This window comes from Symphalangus syndactylus, chromosome 5, assembly GCF_028878055.3.
Source record: "Symphalangus syndactylus isolate Jambi chromosome 5, NHGRI_mSymSyn1-v2.1_pri, whole genome shotgun sequence".
In the NCBI taxonomy this organism is placed as follows: Eukaryota; Metazoa; Chordata; class Mammalia; order Primates; family Hylobatidae; genus Symphalangus; species Symphalangus syndactylus.
The window spans coordinates 127,250,994-127,272,114 of record NC_072427.2 but is presented as its reverse complement, the minus strand read 5'-3'; the positions used below and the strand labels follow the sequence as shown (position 1 = coordinate 127,272,114).

At 38.2% G+C, this 21,121-nt stretch overlaps 1 protein-coding gene and 1 non-coding gene across 2 annotated transcripts in view; both read right to left on the bottom strand.

Moving 5' to 3' along the window:
* Positions 1-3,461: 3,461 nt before the first annotated feature.
* The window catches only part of SLC30A4 (solute carrier family 30 member 4), a 44,704-nt gene continuing 27,044 nt past the window's right edge, over positions 3,462-21,121 (bottom strand). Inside the window, exons 4-8 of the mRNA XM_055278988.2 lie at positions 14,427-14,580; positions 12,541-12,742; positions 11,250-11,355; positions 10,326-10,460; positions 3,462-9,020 (exon numbers count right to left, since the gene is read on the bottom strand). Coding sequence (XP_055134963.1) covers positions 8,866-9,020; positions 10,326-10,460; positions 11,250-11,355; positions 12,541-12,742; positions 14,427-14,580 — 752 coding nt within the window. The 3' untranslated portion in view covers positions 3,462-8,865. The remainder of the gene's footprint in view (positions 9,021-10,325; positions 10,461-11,249; positions 11,356-12,540; positions 12,743-14,426; positions 14,581-21,121) is intronic.
* On the bottom strand, positions 15,283-15,386 carry LOC129483794 (small nucleolar RNA U13). The gene has a single exon (XR_008658288.2). It is a non-coding gene; the product is annotated as a small nucleolar RNA U13 (small nucleolar RNA).

Below are 21,121 nucleotides of genomic sequence, written 5' to 3'. Positions count from 1 at the left end.
TCTGTCACCAAGGCTGGAGTGCAGCAGCACAATTTCAGCTCACTGCAACCTCGACTTGCTGGGTTCAAGGGATCCTCCCAAGTAGCTGGGACTACAAGTGCGCACCATCATGCCTGGCTAATTTTTTGTAGGGATGGGGTTTTACCATGCTGCCCAGGCTGGTCTTGAACTTCTGAGTTCAAGCGATCCTCCCTCCTGAGCCTCTTAAAGTGCTGAGATTACAGGTGTGAGCCACCACGCCTAGATCAGAAACACTTCTAAAACCAAATACATGTCAATGACTAATACACTAAATTATATAACACTTTAAGGTTTAAAAAATATCCTGGACTTTGGAAAATATTCTTAGATAAAGAAGCAAAAAGAGGATTGAATAGACTTGTGCTAACACTGAAACTCCAGTCAAGTTGTAAACTGAAAAAGAACATGTTGGAACTAGGAATTGCCCCATAGCCTTCACAGGTGAGTATGACAGATTAATGAATGGAAGTCCAGGAAACATTTCTTACCTTCACTTCAGTCCTTCATGCCCTGGTTGAAGTCAGACATTCACTGTGATCACTGTTCAAAGGTAAATACCGCTGTAACCATTTAAGCTGTTAGCAGGTTTCCTCTGGAAAGGAAGTGGGGTCAGATCTTCAAATGCTAGGAGCGTCAAGGGAGCAGAGATGGTCTGTCTTGCTTCAGGGCTAGCCTTGCTTTCATGAGGTCTCTAAAATTTTCCTACTATAAAAAATCCTACTCTCTTACCAAGAAATAGCTCAGTATATTTTGGAGAAAAACCAATCCATACACATTTTTCCCACAGCATCAGCATTTTGTTGAAGTGACAAAAGTGTTAAAACAAACAAACACACACCAACTAGCCACAAACCAATGTGCAGAAACTGGCAAGTGAAACATAGACAATAGGAATTTGAAAATCCAACCAGAAAAAAAAAATTTTAAGTCCAGGAGACATGGAAGCAATTTGATAACTCACAGTATCCTCTTCATGTTTATAGGGTAAGACCCATGGGCCAAACTAATTTGTAGTGCTCTGTAAAAGTTACATGAGAGCCTGTTAAACCAGAATCCTGCTTGAAAATGTTATTTTTGGTGATAACGTTGGATTTTAAAACCTCCTATCTTAAACACATGACTCATGTAGAGATTATATTTTGTTATAAGGCTTCATACGTTCTATTTGTGCCTAGTCTATTTCATAGCTTATAGCAATTATTATGGGACCATAGTTGAAGTCGAAATATAGCCAAAAATATTACTCTATGAATATACTAAAGTTTAGCATAAACAAGAGCTTGTAAGACTGTTACCCCAAATTAGTATTTAACATCTGACATGGACCAAAAAAAATGACACATCAAAATAGAAATATAGCTAGGTAGACAATCAAATAATAAGTAACATCTCAATCTTTACTAGTATATATAATACATATATATATGTATTATTATTTTTTTTAATCAGGATCTCACTCTGTCGCCCAGCAGGCTGGAGTGCAGTGGTGCAGTCTTGACTTCCTGCAACATCTGCCTTCTAGACTCAAGCAATTAGCCAGCTTCAGCCTCCCAAGTAGCTGGGACCACAGACGTGCCACCATGCCTGGCTCATTTTTTTATTTTTTGTAGAGATGGGGTTTCACCATTGTTGCCCAGGCTGGGCTCAACTCCTGAGCTCAAAGTGATCCATCTGCCTCAGCCTCCCAAAGTGCTGGGATTACAGGCTCAGTCTATACTAATATATTTACAACTATATTTTATTACAATATTTATTAAATATTGTTGTCTTTTGCTAGGAAACTTAAAAACCTTGAAGAACATCATTTGTGGGCCCCCAATTGGCACAAATTACATAAGGTACTCTACACATATTTTTATTTTCTTAACTTTTTTTATAACAAGTGAAAAATCTAAAAATCAACTGAATAAGCTTTTCTGTTGAAAAGTCTACTTAAATGATTCTGGTGATCATGGTGTTCTAGTAAGGAAAATGCTTTGCTAGTGATGTTACAGCATACGGCACATGAATAATATTTGAAATCTTGCTACTCTTTTCTTATATTCTGCCCCAAACCCAAAGGAAGATTAAAATGAGAAAAAAGGTAAAGGTATGAAAGAACCTTTGGTGACTCAGGTTGCTTCAGACTTGCCAGTCACAAAAACTTGCAAGCAGGTTCTAGGAGACTTCACTGCATCCATATACGCTGTTAAAGTTTTTTTTTTTTTTTTTTTTTGAGACGGAGTCTCACTCTGTTGCCCAGGCTACAGTGCAGTGGTGTGATCTCGGCTCAGCTCGCTGCAACCTCCACCTCCTGGGTTCAAGTAATTCTTCCACTTCAGCCTTCCAAGTAGCTGGGACTATAGGCACCTGCCACCACGCCAAGCTAATTTTTGTATTTTTAGTAGACACAGGGTTTCACCATTGTTGGCCAGGCTGGTCTCAAACTCCTGACCTCAAGTACCCACTCCGGCCTCCCAAAGTGGCATGAGCCACCGCACCCAGCTTGTTATAGTCTTAAAACACTCTACACCAGGGGTTGGTAAACGTTTCCTATAAAGGGCCAGATAGTAAATATTTTATGTCACTACGCAACTCTCCACAGTAGCATGGAAGCAGCCATAGACAATACGTAACTGAATGAGTGTGGTGTGTTCCAGTAACGCTTTATAGACACAGAAATTCACTTAAAGTCCATATAATTTTCACATGCCATGAAATATTACTCTCCTGTTTTTTTGGGGGGGATGGGGACAGGGTCTCACTGTCACTCAGGCTAGACAGCAGTGGCACCATCATGGCTCAGTGTAGCCTAGACCTCCTGAGCTCAAGCGATCCTCCTATCTTTCAGCCTCCTGAGTAGCTGGGATCATAGGCATGTGCCACCATGCCCAGTTAATTTTTGTATTTTTTGTAGAGATGAGGTTTCACCATGTTGCCAAGGCTGGTCTTGAACTCCTGGGTTCAAGCAATCCACCTGCCTCGGCCTCCCGAAATGTTAGGATTACAGGCGTGAGCCACTGCACCCAGTGATTTATTTTTAATAGATGTAAAAATCATTCTTAGTTCTTGGGGCAAATAAAACAGGCTTGCAGGCCAGATTTGGCCTGGGAGGTATAGTGTGGACTGGTCCACACGATTGGAGAGTCAGCAGGCTCTTACTCTCAGACTTCCTGGTGGTCCTCACCAGTCTATTTTACAGTGGCTTCTTTCTTTCCTTTCTGCCACTGTTGATGGGACTGTAGGGTCACTGCATGTGACTGATACCAAAAGAGAAAGGTTCTTTTAATAAATCTTTCTATACTATCTAGAAGAAGATTTTTTCAGTTTTATTTCTTAAACATATAAGAGAGCATTATAAAATGACATTATAAAACTAGATAGGTTATAAAAGATTTTCTTTTGTTTTTAAGAACAATGTTTTTAGGCCTACTAATATTACTTAATAAAAAGAGCAGATATTTAAGGGACTGTACATTTTTATTTAATAAACCACATGGCAAAACAACACTTTAATAAGAAGTGTATAGGAAATTACAATTTGAAAGTTGCAAATACAGTACATTTATATATATATATATATACTTTGATCTTAATTAACATGGACAAACCCCAGCTTCAAAATCTTTCTAAAATCAATCATATGCAAAATACCTGGTTTCTGAAAGGGCATATGATAAAGTATATACAATTTCTTAAACTGTGATATGGCTTATTTAATAACATGTATTTATTGAGAGAAGCATAAACTTTCCAAATATACAGTATCTTCCAGGTAGAAAGATGACATACTGGCATATTTCAATTTTGTGTTGCAGTTATCTGAGAATACACTAAATTGCACTATTTAAGTGGACACTGTCATAGATTTAACTGGGAAAGTCTCCATAAATGTTTTCCAATCTTATCAAAAAATCAAATTGGTCCTCAATGATTGGAACAGCAGGTTAAACCCTTTACAAGTGAGAATTCAATGACTGGCGGGCCTGAGTGTGCACATGTAATTCAATACTGAGGAACTCCCACAACACTGTCTTCTAATTTGCATGCTCCCACGAACATCACAAATAATATACCTGATTGGCAATCAGTAAAACAAATCTCAAGCCCTGGTTGTCAAGATTCACACAACACATCTGGAGTTAGGGTTTGCAAATTGTATTTTGGCTACAGAGATATTAAGCTTTATCAATTATTTGGAGATCAGACTTGCCTCCCCTCAACATAGCATATAGTGATGTGTGTTCATTTACGACTAATAACCAACTGGCTCATGAGCTTGGCTTGGTTCAAAGACAAAATGAACCAAATGAACTAATCTTATATCTAGGAAACACTCTGTAACTTTAAATTTGCTATATACAAATCAGAGCCAACAGCAAAATTGCCTAAAACCTTATTTCAAATGGGCTCATATTCTGTAAGAACACCATATTAAGTTGAGCCAATTAACATATATGCATAAAAGGAAAATAGATTTAGCTAACTGCTTGTTTCAAAATCAAATGATTAATTCTACAAAAGCTGTGAGAGTGGCTGAGAAACACGACCCAGAGTCTTCTTAGCAATGATATTCACTGGTGGTTGTGCAGTGGTCTCTTTGTCTACCACACTTACTCTACGAAGTCCGGTGTGCAGAGAAATCTGATCAGGAACAACCTGCCATTTTAAAAAGGTTTTTTCCTACCTGGACATACATTTCTAGGCGGTGCCTTGTCTCTGAAAGATGATTTTCCTCACATTAAAATGAGAGAGAAGCTCACGTGTCTGAACTTGACTATGGCTATTCTGGAAAGTCTACCAAAGACAAACACTGTCAGGTGGGACACCTGGGTTCAAGAGGAACACTAAGTCTTGTAAGAGCAAGAAACTTAGTTTTAGAGAATGGAAATAAAGCACCCAAAGTTGAAAAGAAAACAGTGAAATAAGAAACCCGGTGATGTGGCAAAAAAACAGTGATGGGAACTCTAAGTTGTAAAAATCTGACTCACATTACATAAGGCATAGCTAATGGAAATGTATGGAGGAATTACAGTAGCTTCCAGTTCTGCATATCAAACCCTTCTGAGATATGCTTTCTTCAGTTACACTCCCATTATGTTTCTAAGGCAGCATAATTGTTAGTGGAATAATAGGTCTTTTCCTGAAACAGATCAAAAGGCTGCATCTGGCCATAGTTGTGAAACACAGGCTTATGTACCCAAGTAACTGATTATTTGCAAATATTAATTAAAATATATCACACCAAAGAACTGCCAAGTTTTTATATTGTGGTCTGTGGTCCTGTCGTAATCTGTTTTCCCAGTGCAAAATTAACAATGTTATGTGTTCATCCAACTCAGCCACTGCTTTTCACAGGGCATAGAGCTCTTTGAGAGCTCAGCTGAGAAGTGTAATCCATGGTTGTAGCTCAACAAGTGAAGGACAGACCAAACACTTTTTGTCAGCAGTCATTCAGTCCTTGGTCCTATCTGCTAAGTTAACGTCCTTTTCTGTGGGTTTTGTTAAGTTACAAAAGGTGAAATCAAATTCTCAAATCTCATAGACTCAGTAAGGTAAAGATACAAACTATGTAGTTCTTGCTACAAAAACAAAGCACAGGAAACTTTATGTGTACCTCACTTTAAGCAGAACACGATAGTTAAGATTTACAAAAGTTTCCATGGCTGGGTGCGGTGGCTCACACCCTGTAATCCCAGCCCTTTGGGAGCCCGAGGTGGGAGGATTTCTTGAGGCCAGGAGCTCAAGACCAGCCTGGGCAACATAGGGAGACCCCATCTCATTAAAAAAAAAAAAAAAAAGATTTACAAAGGTTTGCAGTGTTTCTGTATTTTACAAAAGGATTCTTTTTGGCTGGGCACAGTGGTTCATGCCTATAATCCCAGCACTTTGGGAGGCTGAGGTGGGCAGATCACTTGAGCTCAGGAGTTCAAGACCAGCCTGGGCAACATGGTGAAACACTGTGTCTACCGAAAATACAAAAAATTAGCTGGGTGTGGTGGTGCATGCCTGTGGTACCAGCTACTTGGGAGGCTGAGATGGGAGGATCGCTTGAGCCTGGGAGGCAGAGACTGCAGTGAGCCGAATTGTGCCACTGCACTCCAGCCTGGGTGACAGTGAGACACCATCTTAAAAAAAAAAAAAAGAATTCTTTTCAATACTCAAATGAATTTTAGCCTGTTTTATCAAATACGTTTTTTAAGGAACAGGTTGATATAAAAGCGAGATATGCCTTTATAAGATAAAGAAAAGTTTGCAAGAAACAAGCTCAATAGATATAAAAAAATGATTAGAGTATGATGAATTTTTTTCCTTTCTACTTGCTAGATACTCAGTCCATAAATATGTCCAGATGTCCACTGAAATATCTCTCATTTATTCTCACTTGGTTTCTATATGTAAGAATATTTTGATTTAAATAGTTTATATGCTCCTAAAATTTCTGAGAAATTCGAGTCATTATTTTAAATGACTTCACAATAGGAATCCCATCATGTATATTTTCTTTTTGTTTTTGAGATAGGGTCTCATTTTGTTACTCAGGCTGGAGTGCAATGGTGTGGACACGGCTCACTGCAGCCTCAACCTCCTGGGCTCAAGCACTTCTGCCACAGCCTTACAAGTAGCTGATACTACAGGTGTGCACGACGCCTGGCTAATTTTTATATTTTTGTAGAGATAGGGTCTCTACAAAAGACCAGGCTGGTCATGAACTCTTGGCCTCAAGGGATACTCCCACCTTTGCCTCCCCAAATGCTGAGATTACAGGCATGAGCCACTGTGTCTGGCCACATAAATTTTCAGTTCAATTCAACAAACATCTACGGGGTTTCATTAGAGGGACCATCAATCCTTTTATTGACACCATTAACTCCCAACAATCTTATAGGTAAATCTGGGTTTTCTTATCTTAGGTTTACTTATAGTAAGGTACTTGGTAAGAAGATAAAATGTTTCCTATTCTTCATTTATATTGTAAGTCATCTGCATGCTTATCTAGAATTTCAACTCACAATTTGCCTGGTACATTGTTACCCTACTCTGATTCTTAGAGGAGCCCAAGAACCATATCCATTCTTGGTGTAAGAAACTGTCACTGTTGAAAAGGGACTCCAAATGTGCATAAAAGATAATCTCAAAACCAATGGTTGCAAAATGAAACATGAACAGTCAAGCCGCCTCTTTAACAGAGGCATTTACAATTAGGTTGCCTTCAGTTTGGAAACCTCTGTTTAGTTTCCCTGCAACACAGATTTAATGTCCATCCCTATCTAGTGCTTTAAAACACACACATACAGGCCAGGCATGGTGGCTCATGCTGTAATCCCAGCACTCTGGAAGGCTGAGGCAGGCGGATCAACTGAGGTCAGGAGTTCAAGACCAGACAGGCCAACATGGCGAAACCCCATCTCTACTAAAAATACAAAAAAATGAGCTGGGTGTGGTGTACCTGTAGTCCCAGCTAGCTGGGAGGCTGAGGCAGAAGAATCACTTGAACCCAGGAGGCAGAGGTTGCAGTGAGCAGAGGTCACGTGCCACTGCACTCCAGCCTGGGTGACAGAGTGAGATTCTCTCAAGAACAAAAACAAAAAAACCACACACATACATAAGGTCACAAATCCTTTACATTTCTGTTTTCTCAAAGTAATATCTTCCCCCAACCCCTTGGACATTTCTGCTATGGTATTATTGGAAAACCTCAAAATTGTATTTTAGGGTTTCTGGAGTCCACGGAGAATCCCTAACCCATATCATAAAACATAAAATATATAATAAAACATAACGCGTATCATAAAACATAAAATTCTCTCCGAAGTAATGTTGTTAAACTATGTCAAAGGTGGGAATTATAAACTGAACCCTCTAGAGTTTACCCGAAAGGCTAAACACACAGATGATCTGGAGTGGAGGCAGGAACCAATGTACCACATTTTTTGTACAAATTGTTGGCAGTTGTTAAAGGGACAGAAGATTACTGTTTACATTTTGCAGTCTCTTGCTTTTTTAAGACAATTCCATGAATGATAAAAGTGATGTTGGGAAGACCTAAACCTGAAACTCCAACCCCTATCCTTGCTCTTTTATTTTGTTTTAAATCATCATATAGTAATTTGAGTTTAAGACTAACTTCAGCCATTCAGAATAATATTGAAAGTATTTCCTAAATCATTTAATAACAGCGACCACAATAAGTAAAGATTTGGTTCTAAGATTACAAATAATCAAAAATGTTAACTTTGAGATTCAAAACCCTGTAGCATCTGGAAAAGGTTGTTTATAAAGTATAACCATAACAATAACATTAAGACTTATTTGTGAAATAAAACATTTCTGAAACACTTAGGAATACATGCTTATTCCACTTTCGGGATAACTACTAGTACTTTCTGAAATCTGTTGGGTAGTAATTTCTGTAAAAAGAAAGCAGCAATTCCAGAAGCTGGGTGTCGAGATTATTATACATAATAAAAAAAATTCAGTTTTCCAGCACTGGCTTAATATAAAATGGCCTTAAAAAGTATTTTTAAATGCAAATATTGAATTCTTGATGCTTCCTTTAAGACATGTACTCTGTCAAATTAATGAAGTATGATCTTGGATTGTCTTCTATGAGGTATCTGTAGAGTCACGTCTCATTCTGTAAACAGTGTTTGGGAAACATCTTCATCTGAAAATTATGGCAAAGTCTCCTTTTACCATTAAACAGAGACTAGCACTGTCAGGTTGGGGCGACTGAGAGACTGACGCTTGATATGGACACAGCTGTCAGGGATTCCATTTTCTCATTTAGGTTTGCATTTATTGCTCTCAAGTCTGTGACTGCAGGATAAATAAGGCAAGAGTCCCCAAAATATATAAAATTAATTAGGGACTAGAACTCTGACAATTTGCACAAGTTCTGTCCACTTCTTGCCTGTAACTCTGAAGCTGAATAGTACATCTATACATGCCAAATGTGTTCAATAATAAATGGTTTGCTTTGGACTGTACTTCCTCCCATTTAGATGAACTTCCAGGAACTGCAATGTCAAGAAAATATCATTACTATCCATTGTACAGTTACATCTTGAATAAGATACAAGGAAAAAAACAACAAATATACTGGGAATATATTTTTATTAGTCTGATTTCTACCCTCTCTAAGCTATTCTGTTAGATAAGTAGGTCAATTTACACATCCTTAATGGCTTCTCATTATTCTAACCTCTCCAGTCTACTCTCAGGTAGAGAAAGAACACCAGACATCAGTTACAAACCTGTCATTAAAATATCTTATGCACATTAAAAGTAAACCTCATGCATGTATTATTTTGATTTAAAAAGCATCAATAGCATCAATCTGTGAAATGACTTGAAGAAATAAAAATGTAAGAATCTAGCTTTTCCTATGTAGAAAAGAGCATGGGAAATATTCTTTCATTTTTTTTTTTAAATTTTTGAGATGGAGTTTCGCTCTTGTTACCCAGGCTGGAGTACAATGGCGCCATCTTGGCTCACTGTAGCCTCTGCGTCCTGAGTGCAAGCAATTCTCCTGCCTCAGCCTCCCAAGTAGCTGGGATTACAGGCACGTGTCATCACGACCGGCTAATTTTTGTATTTTTTAGTAGAGATGGGGTTTTGTCATGTTGGCCAGGCTGGTCTTGAACTCCTGACCTCAGGTGATCCACCCACCTTGGCCTCCCAAAATGTTGGGATTACAGGCGTAAGTCAACGTGCCAGGCTGGGAAATATTCGTTGTTTTTTTTTTTTTTTCCGAGATGGAGTCTTGCTCTGTCACCCAGACTGGACTGCAGTGGCACAATCTCGGCTCACTGCAACCTCCACTTCATGAGTTCAGGCAATTCTCCTGCCTCAGCCTCCCGACTAGCTGGGATTACAGGCATGCACCACCATGCCTAGCTAATTTTTGTATATTTAGTAGAGACGGGGTTTCACCATGTTGGCCAGGCTGGTCTCGAACTCCTGACCTCAGGTGATCCACCCACCTCTGTCTTCCAAAGTGCTAGGATTACAGGCATGAGCTACCATGCCGGTTGGGAAATATTCTTAATGCCTTTAATCTGAAGGTTAAAATCAGTTTGTAATATCTCAAAGAGATAGAGAATTATTGTTCTGGTATCAATACTGACCTGCAACTTACCCTTTAAAGAGTCTTTTGTTTAAGGCTCTTAACAAAAGCCTTTGTTTTTTAAAGACAAAGGCTTTTGTCTTAAAACAAATCTTTTCAGCAGAAAAGTCTTCCTACATAATTATAAGCAGGGATGTTTAGTTTCAAAGACAGAAGTCCACCAACCCCAGGCCCACATTTACTACCAGCAACATACTTAGCTGTATGTGAACTATGGCAGTAGATTTTCCTGAAGTGAGAGACCAGATATTTAAATCTTCGACTGAATATACATCTTCTATTTTCATCAAGGCTTCTTTGATATAGTCTACATTCAAATGGCTTGGCACACCTATTAGGAATATATAATTTCTAAGTAAAATTTATTCTGGAAATAAAGGAACTTTTACATTACCGATAAGACATTTATCAAAGAAAACAAATGGCTTTGCTAAATTCAGTTTAAACAAATACTTTAAAATATTAATACTTCAAGATAAACCATGTACACATATATTTTTATTAAAAATGTAAGATATATACAAGAGGGTAATACATACTGTAAAAACATATTCATTCTCACTAAAAAGGAATGCCAATCAAACCAGAATACTTCATTAACAGATAAGCTAAGAAAAAAAAAAAAGAAAAAAGGAAGAAAAGAAAAGAATATATAATGATAACAAGCCTATTGTTAAGAACTTTTATTTTCATGATTACACATAATATCAGTCAGGCAAGAATGCAGTAAATACAACAAAGTCACAATTTAAGTGGAAATTAAGGAATTAATACATAGTCTAGAATTGCATTTTTGTCCTAGTGCCACAGTTTATTAGCAACATGACCTTAACCAAAGTATGTTATCCCTCTGAACCTCAATTTTCTTATTTGTAAATGGGGATAATTTACCACATTATCTGCCTTACCTACTTTGCTTAGCTATTATAAGTGTCAAATGGGTAAAAGATGGGAGAGTTCATTAATTCTTATATGTTACATACATGTAAGGTACTGTTATATAGCCTAAAAGGTATTAGTAGAAAGCAAAACATGTAATTCCTATTCAGAATGTCCCCTGACTCCCAATCTGCTTTAGGGAAGTAATAAACTCATAATGAGGATATCAGTGAGATCTTACCTTCTAGTATTATAACTACGGTATCCCATATGATTCGAAATGTTGTAAAAGCCACAAGTAATGAAAATACGTATGTACAGATGGGATCAGCAATCTTGTATTCTGGCTAAAGAGTAATAGATCAAAATTTATGATTAAATAGACAGATCTAAAACAGACTACAAAGCAAAGCAAGGAATATGTCCCTTCTTGCTTGATTTTCTTTAGCAGAATTACAGAATACCTTTAAAACTTGGATACTGTAATTGAAAAGCATCTTCACTCTATCCTAGACAGTTTATGTTACTTGCCTCATGGGACCTATTTCCAGAAATGTAATCACTTGTTCTATTGTTCCTTGTGCCGTCTCTAAATCTTCTAGAATATTAGAGCTGGAAAGAATTGTGTGTGTGTGTGTGTGTGTGTGTGTGTGTGTGTGTGTGTGTGTGTGTATTTTTAAGGACAAAGTCTTGCTATGTTGCCCAGGTTGGTCTTGAACTCCTGGGCTCAACTGATCCTCCAGCCTCAGCTGGGATTATAGGCACAGCCACTGTACTCAGCTCTGGAAAAAGTTTTAGCAGCCACTAGTCTAAGCCCCTTGTAATAAAGAAGAGGGAACTCAAGTTTAGAGCTGAGGTATTTGCTCTCAAGGTCAAAGCATTAATGGCAGAGCCAAGACTAGAACCCACTCAGATCTCTGGATTTTTAGTCCAGTGCACATTTTACTACCTAGTAATTCAATCACGAGTTTTAAAATTGAGTTATCTGGGTAAGCATGGCGGCTCATGCCAGTAATCTCAGCACTATGGGAGGCTGAGGTGGGTGGATCACTTGAGGCCAGGAATTCGAGACCAGCCTGGCCAACATGGCGAAACCTTGTCTCTACTAAAAATACAAAAATTAGCTGGGCATGGTGGTGTGTACCTGTAATCCCAGCTACTCGGGAGGCTGGGGCATGATAATCACTTGAGCCTGGGAGGCAGAGGCTGCAGTGAGCCAAGATTGTGCCACTGCACTCCAGCCTGGGTGAGAAAGTGAGACTCTGTCTCAAAAATAAATAAATAAATAAAAAAGAAAATTGAATAATCCAGTGAAGGTACTACAAAACCAAATACAGATAAGTTACCCTGTGACGTGATATCATTTTGTTTACTGCTAACAAAAGAATTATAATGATTGTCAAGTAAACTTACATCAGTGTAAAATGAATAGAACTGGCATTGGTGTCCAATATACTGATATGACAATCAGCCTTAGTTTTCATGTTGAAATTAAATACATTTTAAAATAGAAAAATTACCAATCATATTACCTTGAATCGTATGATGTATGCAGCTATTAGCACACCAACACTCTGTACCAAATCTCCCAAAGCATGTACAAATGCAGCTCTCACTGCCAGGCTATCCTGCCCATGGTTACGTTCACACCCAGGACCTCTGGTAGGGGAATTTGAAGGCAGGGAGTGGGAATGGGAGTGATGGTGACCAGACTGGTTCAACAGAAACCCCATTCTGTTAAAAATAAAAGAAAACATTATTATTTTTCCTAATATTGACAAAAACATTTGTCACCAGTCAGACACTAATGAGGTAACATGGAACTCATTTATTTAATAAATTTGGAGCAACTATTATTTATCAGGTACTGTTCTAGGTACTGGGGTCAAAACAGTGATAAGATAGACATATCCCTACCCCCATGGAGCTTATGTTCTAGTAGAGAAGGCAGAGAAGCCAACAAATAAATATACAATATATAGCCAGGCAATGTGAAATGCTTTGGAGAAACATAAAGCATTGTAAAGGGATGGAGGATGATGGGCAGAGTGGTAACGGAAGGCCTCTCAGATTTTCTCTGAGCAGATACCTGAAGGAGGTCAGAAAGCAAGTGGTGGAAGAGTGTTCTAGGCAGAAGAATAGCAGAGCAAAGGCCCTAACATGAAAATGTGCTCTGTGTACTTGAAAAAAGAAAGCCACTGTGGGCCAGAATAAAGTGAGCAAAAGTGCTAGGAGATGAGTTGTAGAGGTACACAGAGTCTTACTAACAAGGCTGCAGTAAAAATTTGATTACATTCGGGGACTGCTGTGGGGTGGGGGGAGGGAGGAGGGATAGCATTAGGAGATATACCTAATGCTAAATGACGAGTTAATGGGTACAGCACACCAACATGGCACAAGTATACATATGTAACAAACCTGCACGTTGTGCACATGTACCCTAAAACTTAAAGTATAGTAATAATAAAATTAAAAAAAAATTTGATTTCATTCTAAGTACAAATAGAAGCCACTAGGGCAGGGATTGGTAAACTGTAGCTCATATTTGGCTCACTGATTTTTTTTTGTACATAAAGTTTTATTGGAACACAGCCATGTTCATTTGTTTACATGCTAAGTGTGGCTGTTTTTGTTTTATAACAAGTGTTGAGTAGCTTTGAAAGAGAATATATAGATCTCAAAGCTTAAAATATTTACTATCTAGCCTTTTACAGAAAAAAAATTGCTGACCCTGGTCTAAATGATTAAATCTGTAACTTCAACTTTATTATTTTTTGTTTGTTTGTTTGTTTTTGAGACAGGGTTTTGTTCTGTTGCCCAGGCTGGAGTGCAGTGGCCCAATCATAGCTCAATGCAGTCTTGATCTTGATCGCCTGTGCTCAAGTGACCTTCCCACTTTAGCCCCCCAAGTAGCTGAGACCACAGGCAGGAGCCACCATGCCTGGCTAATTTTTATTTTTAGTAGAGATGAGGTCTCACTATGTTGGCCAGGCTGTCTTGAACTCCAGAGCGCAAGTGATCTTCCCACCTTGGCCTCCCAAAGTGTTGGGATTATAGGTGTGAACCACTGTATATGGCCTAACTTAAACTTTCAAAAGTTTCTTCCCTAAAAAGTTTTAAGGGAAAAAAATTGATAGCTTAAGAAAAAAAAATCTAGTTAACACAAAAGTATTCTAAAAGTTAAATAACAACAAAAAACTTTGTCCTACTTAAATTCATAATTTTGACTCAATCTCCAATATAACTGGGCAAACTAATGAGGAATTTATAATGTCCATGGTGTTTCATTTATCAGAAAAGTTAATGAGTTATATCATTTCTAAAATATCAAAATATCACTGAATATTACTGAATGCATATGCAATAGTCTCTGAGTTCACAGTACTTGAAAATATTAATGTAAAAAAATAGAGCTTACATTACATTAACTGCAACTCCAACAGCTGCGGTGATGAGCATTATATCTCCATTTATTTCATAGTTCATATGGATAGTTCTTTGCACAGCTTCATATAAGAGGAATCCCATAAGTATATACACCAACAGCACACTAATCATAGCTGACAAAACCTCTAGAGAGAAAAACACATATAACAAATACATTTTCAGGATGGTTACTACACTTCATACCAACTAAATATTATACAGTCTTTTTTATATTCTTTCCTCTAAGGAGATAAAAGCACTCTATTGTTTCTGTCACGTCATTTTTCTTATTTATTTTTTTGAGACAGGGTCTCACTCTGTCACCCTGGCTGGAGTGCAGTGGCCTGATCGTACATGGTTCACTGCAGCCTCGATCTCCCAGGCTCAAGTGATCCTCCCATCTTAGCCTCCAAGTAGCTGGTACTACAGGCACATGCCACCATACCTGGCTAATCATTTTTCTTATTTAAAATGTGTTTAGCACTTACAGAAAAAAAAAGTGGTTAGCAGCTTGACTGATCTGGATCCTCCACTAATTTACCCTTACCTCTCCCTCTCCTCCACTCATCTCTCTCCAGGATCAAATTATGTATATTTACAGACCACGCACAAGGTAAAAAATGACAAAATGCGAAAAAATATTTGTCACGTATGTGATCACAGACTAATTTCTTGATATAAAAAAGTACACTCAAAAGTCAGTAACAGGCAAGGTGTGGTGGCTCATGCCTGTAATCCCCCAACACTTTGGGAGGCTGAGATGGAAGGATCACTTGAGCCCATGAGCTGGAGATCAGCCTAAGCAACATAGAGAGACTCCATCTCTCTTTGTTTTTCCCTTCCCTTCATGTCAAATGGGTAATGTGCCAATGTTGTAACAAGGTTCCAGGGTGGCACATCTCACACATGTATGTGAACAACTAATTATCAAGCTCATGAACTACAAGAGGATCAAGACTCTATCTCTAAAAAAAATATTAAAAGTTAGCTGGACATGGTGGTGAGCGCCTATGGTCCCAGCTACTCAGGAGGCTGAGGTGGGAGGATTGTTTAAACCCAGGAGGTCGAGGCTGAAGTGAACCGTATGCTACTGGACTCCAGCCTGGTCTCCAGAGCTGTCTCAAAAAAAAAAAAAAAAAATCAATAAGAAAATTCACAGTAAACAGAAATGGCCAAATTCTCAAAATCAGTCATAATAAATGAAATTCAAATAGGAGTAAGATTTATTTCCTCCTATTAAATTGGCATTTTTTAAAAAATCAAAAGTTTGATAATAGCCAGAGTTAGCAAGGATCTACTGGTGGAAGTATCTAATAGTATTACCTTTTTGGAGAGCCAATTGGTAAAACTAATCAAAACTTAAAATGTATACATTCCTTGATCTAACAATTGTACTTTTAGGACTCTACCTGATAGAAACACCTGCACGTGGCCGGGCGCGGTGGCTCACGCCTGTAATCCCAGCACTTTGGGAGGCCGAGGTGGGCGGATCATCTGAGGTCGGGAGTTCGAGACCAGCCTGACCAATATGGAGAAACCCCGTCTCTACTAAAAATACAAAATTAGCCAGGCATGGTGGTACATGCCTGTAATCCCAGCTACTTGGGAGGCTGAGGCAGGAGAAGCACTTGAACCTGGGAGGCGGAGGTTGCGGTGAGCCAAGATAGTGCCATTGCACTCCAGCCTGGGCAACAAGAGTGAACTCCGTCTCAAAAAAATAAATAAATAAATAAAAATAAAAATAAAAAAGAAACACCTGCACGTGTGCAAAGATATCTACAAGGCTTTCACTGTAGCATTGTCTGTAGCAACCAAAAAAAAAAAAAAAACCTGGAGACATCCTAAATGTCCACCAAAGAGGAACTTCATAAGTTATGATTTATACAGTGGGGATACCACACAACCATTTATTTTTTAAAAAAGGAGAAGAAGAAAAAAAATCAAACAAACTGATAATCACAAGAAAGTATTACATTTGGGAAGTGGTACTAGAAGTTTGGGGGATTTATTTTTCACTGTATTATTTTTGGTAATATTTAAAGTGTTTTAAGTTTTTACCAAAAATGCATATTACCTTTAGACTAAAAAAATTTTCCTAAGGCATGCAAATATTCATGCCTTCATGAAGGCTATTAATTAAACGTTGTATATAATAGCAAATTATTGGAAACAACCAAAAAAGTGATTAGTAGGGACCTTGTAATGTGGAATACTATGCATGTATAAAGAAGAAAAGAGCTTATTCTGGTAAGGAATAATGCCCAAGACATAGTGTTATATGAAAAAAAGCAAAGTACACAACTGTGTATGATACATTACCATTTGTATAAAAAAAAAGAAAAAAGAGAATATATAAATAATCACCTGTAAATGCAATCTCCAGAAGGATTACACAAAATACTCATAAAAAACTGGTTATCTTGGGTGAGGAGAACTGGTGGCTGGGAGACAGGGATGACCTTGACCTATATATGCTTCTGTACCATTTGAATTTTCTACTATGTAAACATAAAGCAAAATAATTTTGTATCTTTTCAAAATAACAAAAAGAGCAATGTGAAGTACATTTAAAAACAGTAAGTCCAGACGTGGTGGCTTATGCCTGTAATCCCAGCACTTTGGGAGACCAAGGTGGGCGGATCACCTGAGGTCAGGATTTCAAGACCAGCCTGACCAACATGGCAAAAGCCCGTCTCTACTAAAAATAGAAAAATTAGCTGGGCATGGTTGTGGGTGCCTGTAATCCCAACTCCTTGGGAGGCTGAGGCAGAAGAATCACTTGAACTCAGGAGCAGGAGGCTGCAGTGAGCCAAGATCACACCACTGCACTCCAGCCTGAGTGAAAATTAACATTATTATATGAAACAAGCATTAACCCTCAAACAATAAAAGGAAGAAAATAATTTAAGGAATATTTTTCCTTTAGAGAAACCTGACACTAATCCTGTAAGTGTTAATAGGTAAAATAATCTGGAAAACTGTTATGTGGAAGAACTCATTGCTCAAAAGTTAAGTATATTGGACTCTGACACATTTTCACTCCAATTTATAAATTATAACACAAAAAAATTATCTAGCAATTATAGGCTATTTCCTGAAGACACCTAATGTAGTTAAAACTCCTATAAAAACCGTTGGGCACGGTGGCTCACGCCTGTAGTCCCAGCACTTTGGGAGGCCGAGGCGGGTGGATCACAAGGTCAGGAGTTCAAGACCAGCCTGGCCAATATGGTGAAACGCTATCTCTACTAAAAGTGCAAAAATTAGCTGGGCATGGTGGCGGGCGTCTGTAGCCCCAGCTACTCAGGAGGCTGAGGCAGGAGAATTGCTTGAAACTGGGAGGGTGGAGATTGCAGTGAGCTGAGATTATGCCACTGCACCCTAGCCTGACTGACAGAGTGAGACTCTGTCTCAAAAACAAAAACAAAATAACACTCCTATAAAAACCTGTGCATCAACAGAACAGATATAAGAATGAAACAAAAACATACCATTTCTATTCAAAAACTATGGAACACCTATTTCTAACATACAGATAATCATACTTTGAAAGAGATATGTTAATATATTTTTAAAAGAGATATAAGCTGAAAAAGAGAAAAGACCAAATGAAATATACAAAGCTATGGAGAGACCTCTATATTAAGTACAGACTATACACTCTTTGAGGATATGGTCCAAGTCTTATTTCATGTCATATTTACTGTAGTACCTAGGAGAGTAGTTCACATTGATAGCAGGTATTCAAATATTTATGGATGATTTTGTAGAATCAAATTAGTCAAGGGTTAAGCAAGGGAAGATGATAAAAGGCTATACAATTAAGAAAATGAAGCTAAATATGAATAATAGGTTATTACTTAATCCCCCAAAAAACAAAAAGTAAATAAGTTAAAAGAGAAGGTGTAAGCCAAATAAAAAAAACACATGGGATTTCTTGTCAAAGTTATAACTGCTGATGGTAAAGTACACATATAAAAATACTGTAAAGAGGCCGGGTGCAGTAGCTCATACCTGTAATCCCAGCACTTTGGGAGGCTGAGGTGGGCAGATCACCTGAGGTCAGGAGTTTGAGACCAGCCTGGCCAACATGGCAAAACCCCATCTCTACTAAAAGTACAAAAATTAGCTGGTCATGGTGGCAGCCGCCTGTAATCCCAGCTACTCAGGAGGCTGAGGCACAAGAATTGCTTAAACCTGGGAGGTGGAGGTTGCTGTGAGCTGAGATTGCACCACTGCACTCCAGCCTGGGTGGCAGAGTGAGACTCTGTCTCAAAAAAAAAAAAAAAAAAAGAAACTGTAAAGAAGAAATAATTTTAAAAATTCGAAACTATAGAATCTCATGTGCTTGTGGTAGCCTCCTACCACCAGGAGAACTTTAACCAAGTACCAAGGCTGAAGCTAGCAGTTAGCTCACCATAGTTTTTAAGGTGCCCTAATCAAAATTTTAATATAAAAATTATGAAGCATGTGGTGGCTCACACCTGTAATCCCTGCTACTTGGGAAGCTGAGGGGGGAGGATCACTTGAGGTCAAGAGTTCAAGACCAGCCTGAGCAACATAGTGAGACCCTGTCTCTCCCCCGAAAATTGGCCAAGTGTGGTGGTGTATGCCTATTGTCCCAGCTACTTGGGAGGTTGAGGCAGGAGGATCACTTGGAGTTTGAGGATGCAGTGAGCTATGATAGTGCCACTACACTCCAGCCAGGGTGAGAGTGAGACCCCTGTCTCTCAAAAAAAAAAAAAAACTACAAAGCAATACACTTTATACTTATAAAGATTCATAGTCACATAAGTTAATGTCATAGAGATGTGCTTGGTTATGAAAATTTAAAACTCATAATTAAAAATTACTTCAAAACCCCTTATATAATTAGGTTGTCTATACTTTCCAATTTTTCTGGGATAGTCCTAGTTTATGTTTGTTGTTCTGGCATAGTTATGAATAGTGCCCCGTTTCACTCTCAAAACTGTTCTGGTTTGGATGATAAATTATAGTTACCCTAGTAGGACTGTCAGATATAATATTGGATGCCCAGTTAAATTTGTATTTCAGACAACAAATAATTTTTTAGTGTAAGTATGTCCTACACAGTATTTCAGATATATTAGGCATCCTATGAGTATGCTAAATCTGGCAAATCCCACACTCCAGTGATTTTACCAAACCACTTAAAAATCACTGTTTTGTGAATTCTCAGATAAGGCAAACCTACATTCAAGATAAAGTGAAATGAAAGTCAAACACAGCGCATGAACAGAGCTCCTTGGCAGGACTCCCACCCTTGCAAGGCCCACTATATTCTGGCAGCCTGCAGCTGAAAAGTCAGTTCTCTATGGCACAGTTTTCACTCACATGAGAAGGATAAGAGATTCTAATACCTGCGTACAGTTAACAGTAATGGAATTCAGCTGATTTCTAGAAACTCCCAAAATGGCATATTAAGATACTGCTATCAATGATATCCGTTTTCTAGTCATTAATAAGGAATGTGCCTCATTAATAACGAATGTGGTTCCCTTGGTGAAAAGCAAAGACACTGGTCTGTTATCTTTTATTCTAATCACCTGCCAAAATGTCTTCTGGGATAGAGTAGTAATAAATGCAAAAGGGAAAAAAAGTAAACTTTTAAGTAGATTTTTAGGGCTGAGATTTATAATTGGAAGTATAAAGCAAAGACAATACTATCTAACTAAAAATTCTAAGAGCAGAAATATAATCATTTATTCTGATAAAACAAAAAGCTCTTTCATTGGAATACATTAAGCTTTGGTGAAATACTATAAATAGGACTAACTTAGGGTTTAAAAATTTTTCCTTCATAATATTCTTAACATGATGGAATGCAGATAAAAACAGGCAAGATTCTGCTCCCTCCCATCCCCCCATTTAAGAGAGAGGGAAGCTTTCGATCAACAACCAAATTATGACCTGCTGCAATTTTCTCATTCTTGTTCTGGGTTGGTCTTCAGTCACATAACTTACAATAAAGTTTTCCAAGACAAAAGGAGTACATATCGCATGACTATTTCATTTTCTTAAAAGAGACTCAGGAACTTCCACAATTAAAATTCTGGATTTCTGTGAAAGCTACCACCCCATTAGCTTTAGGTAAATTCGTTTTTTTAAATAGAGACAGGGTATCACTATGTTGGCCAGGTTGGTCTTAAACTCCTTGCCTCAAGCAATCCTCTCACCTCAGCCACTTTAGGTGAACTTGAATGGTCATCTTTCAATCAAAATAGAAATTTAGCATTTAAAAGTCTTGAAAAATGGCTGGGTGTGGTAGCTCATGCCTATAATCCCTGCACTTTGGGAGGCTGAGGAGGACAGATTGCTTGAGCTCAGGAGTTTGAGACCAGCCTGGGAAACATGGTGAAATCTCGTCTCTGAAAAAATAAATAAATAAATAAATAAATAAATAAATAAATAAATAGTCAGGTGTGGTAGCACATGCCTATAGTTCTAGCTACTCGGGAGGCTGAGGTGGAAGAATAGCTTGAGGACAGGAGGTCAAGACTGTAGTGAGCCTTGATCATGCCACTGCACTTCAGCCTCGGCAACAGAGCAAGTCCCTGTCTCAGAAAAAAAAAAAGATTTTTATGAAAATACTACAAAACCATTAATATAGTTTTGTTTTGTTTCTCTCTGTCACCCAGGCTGAAGTGCAGTGGCGCAATCTTGGCT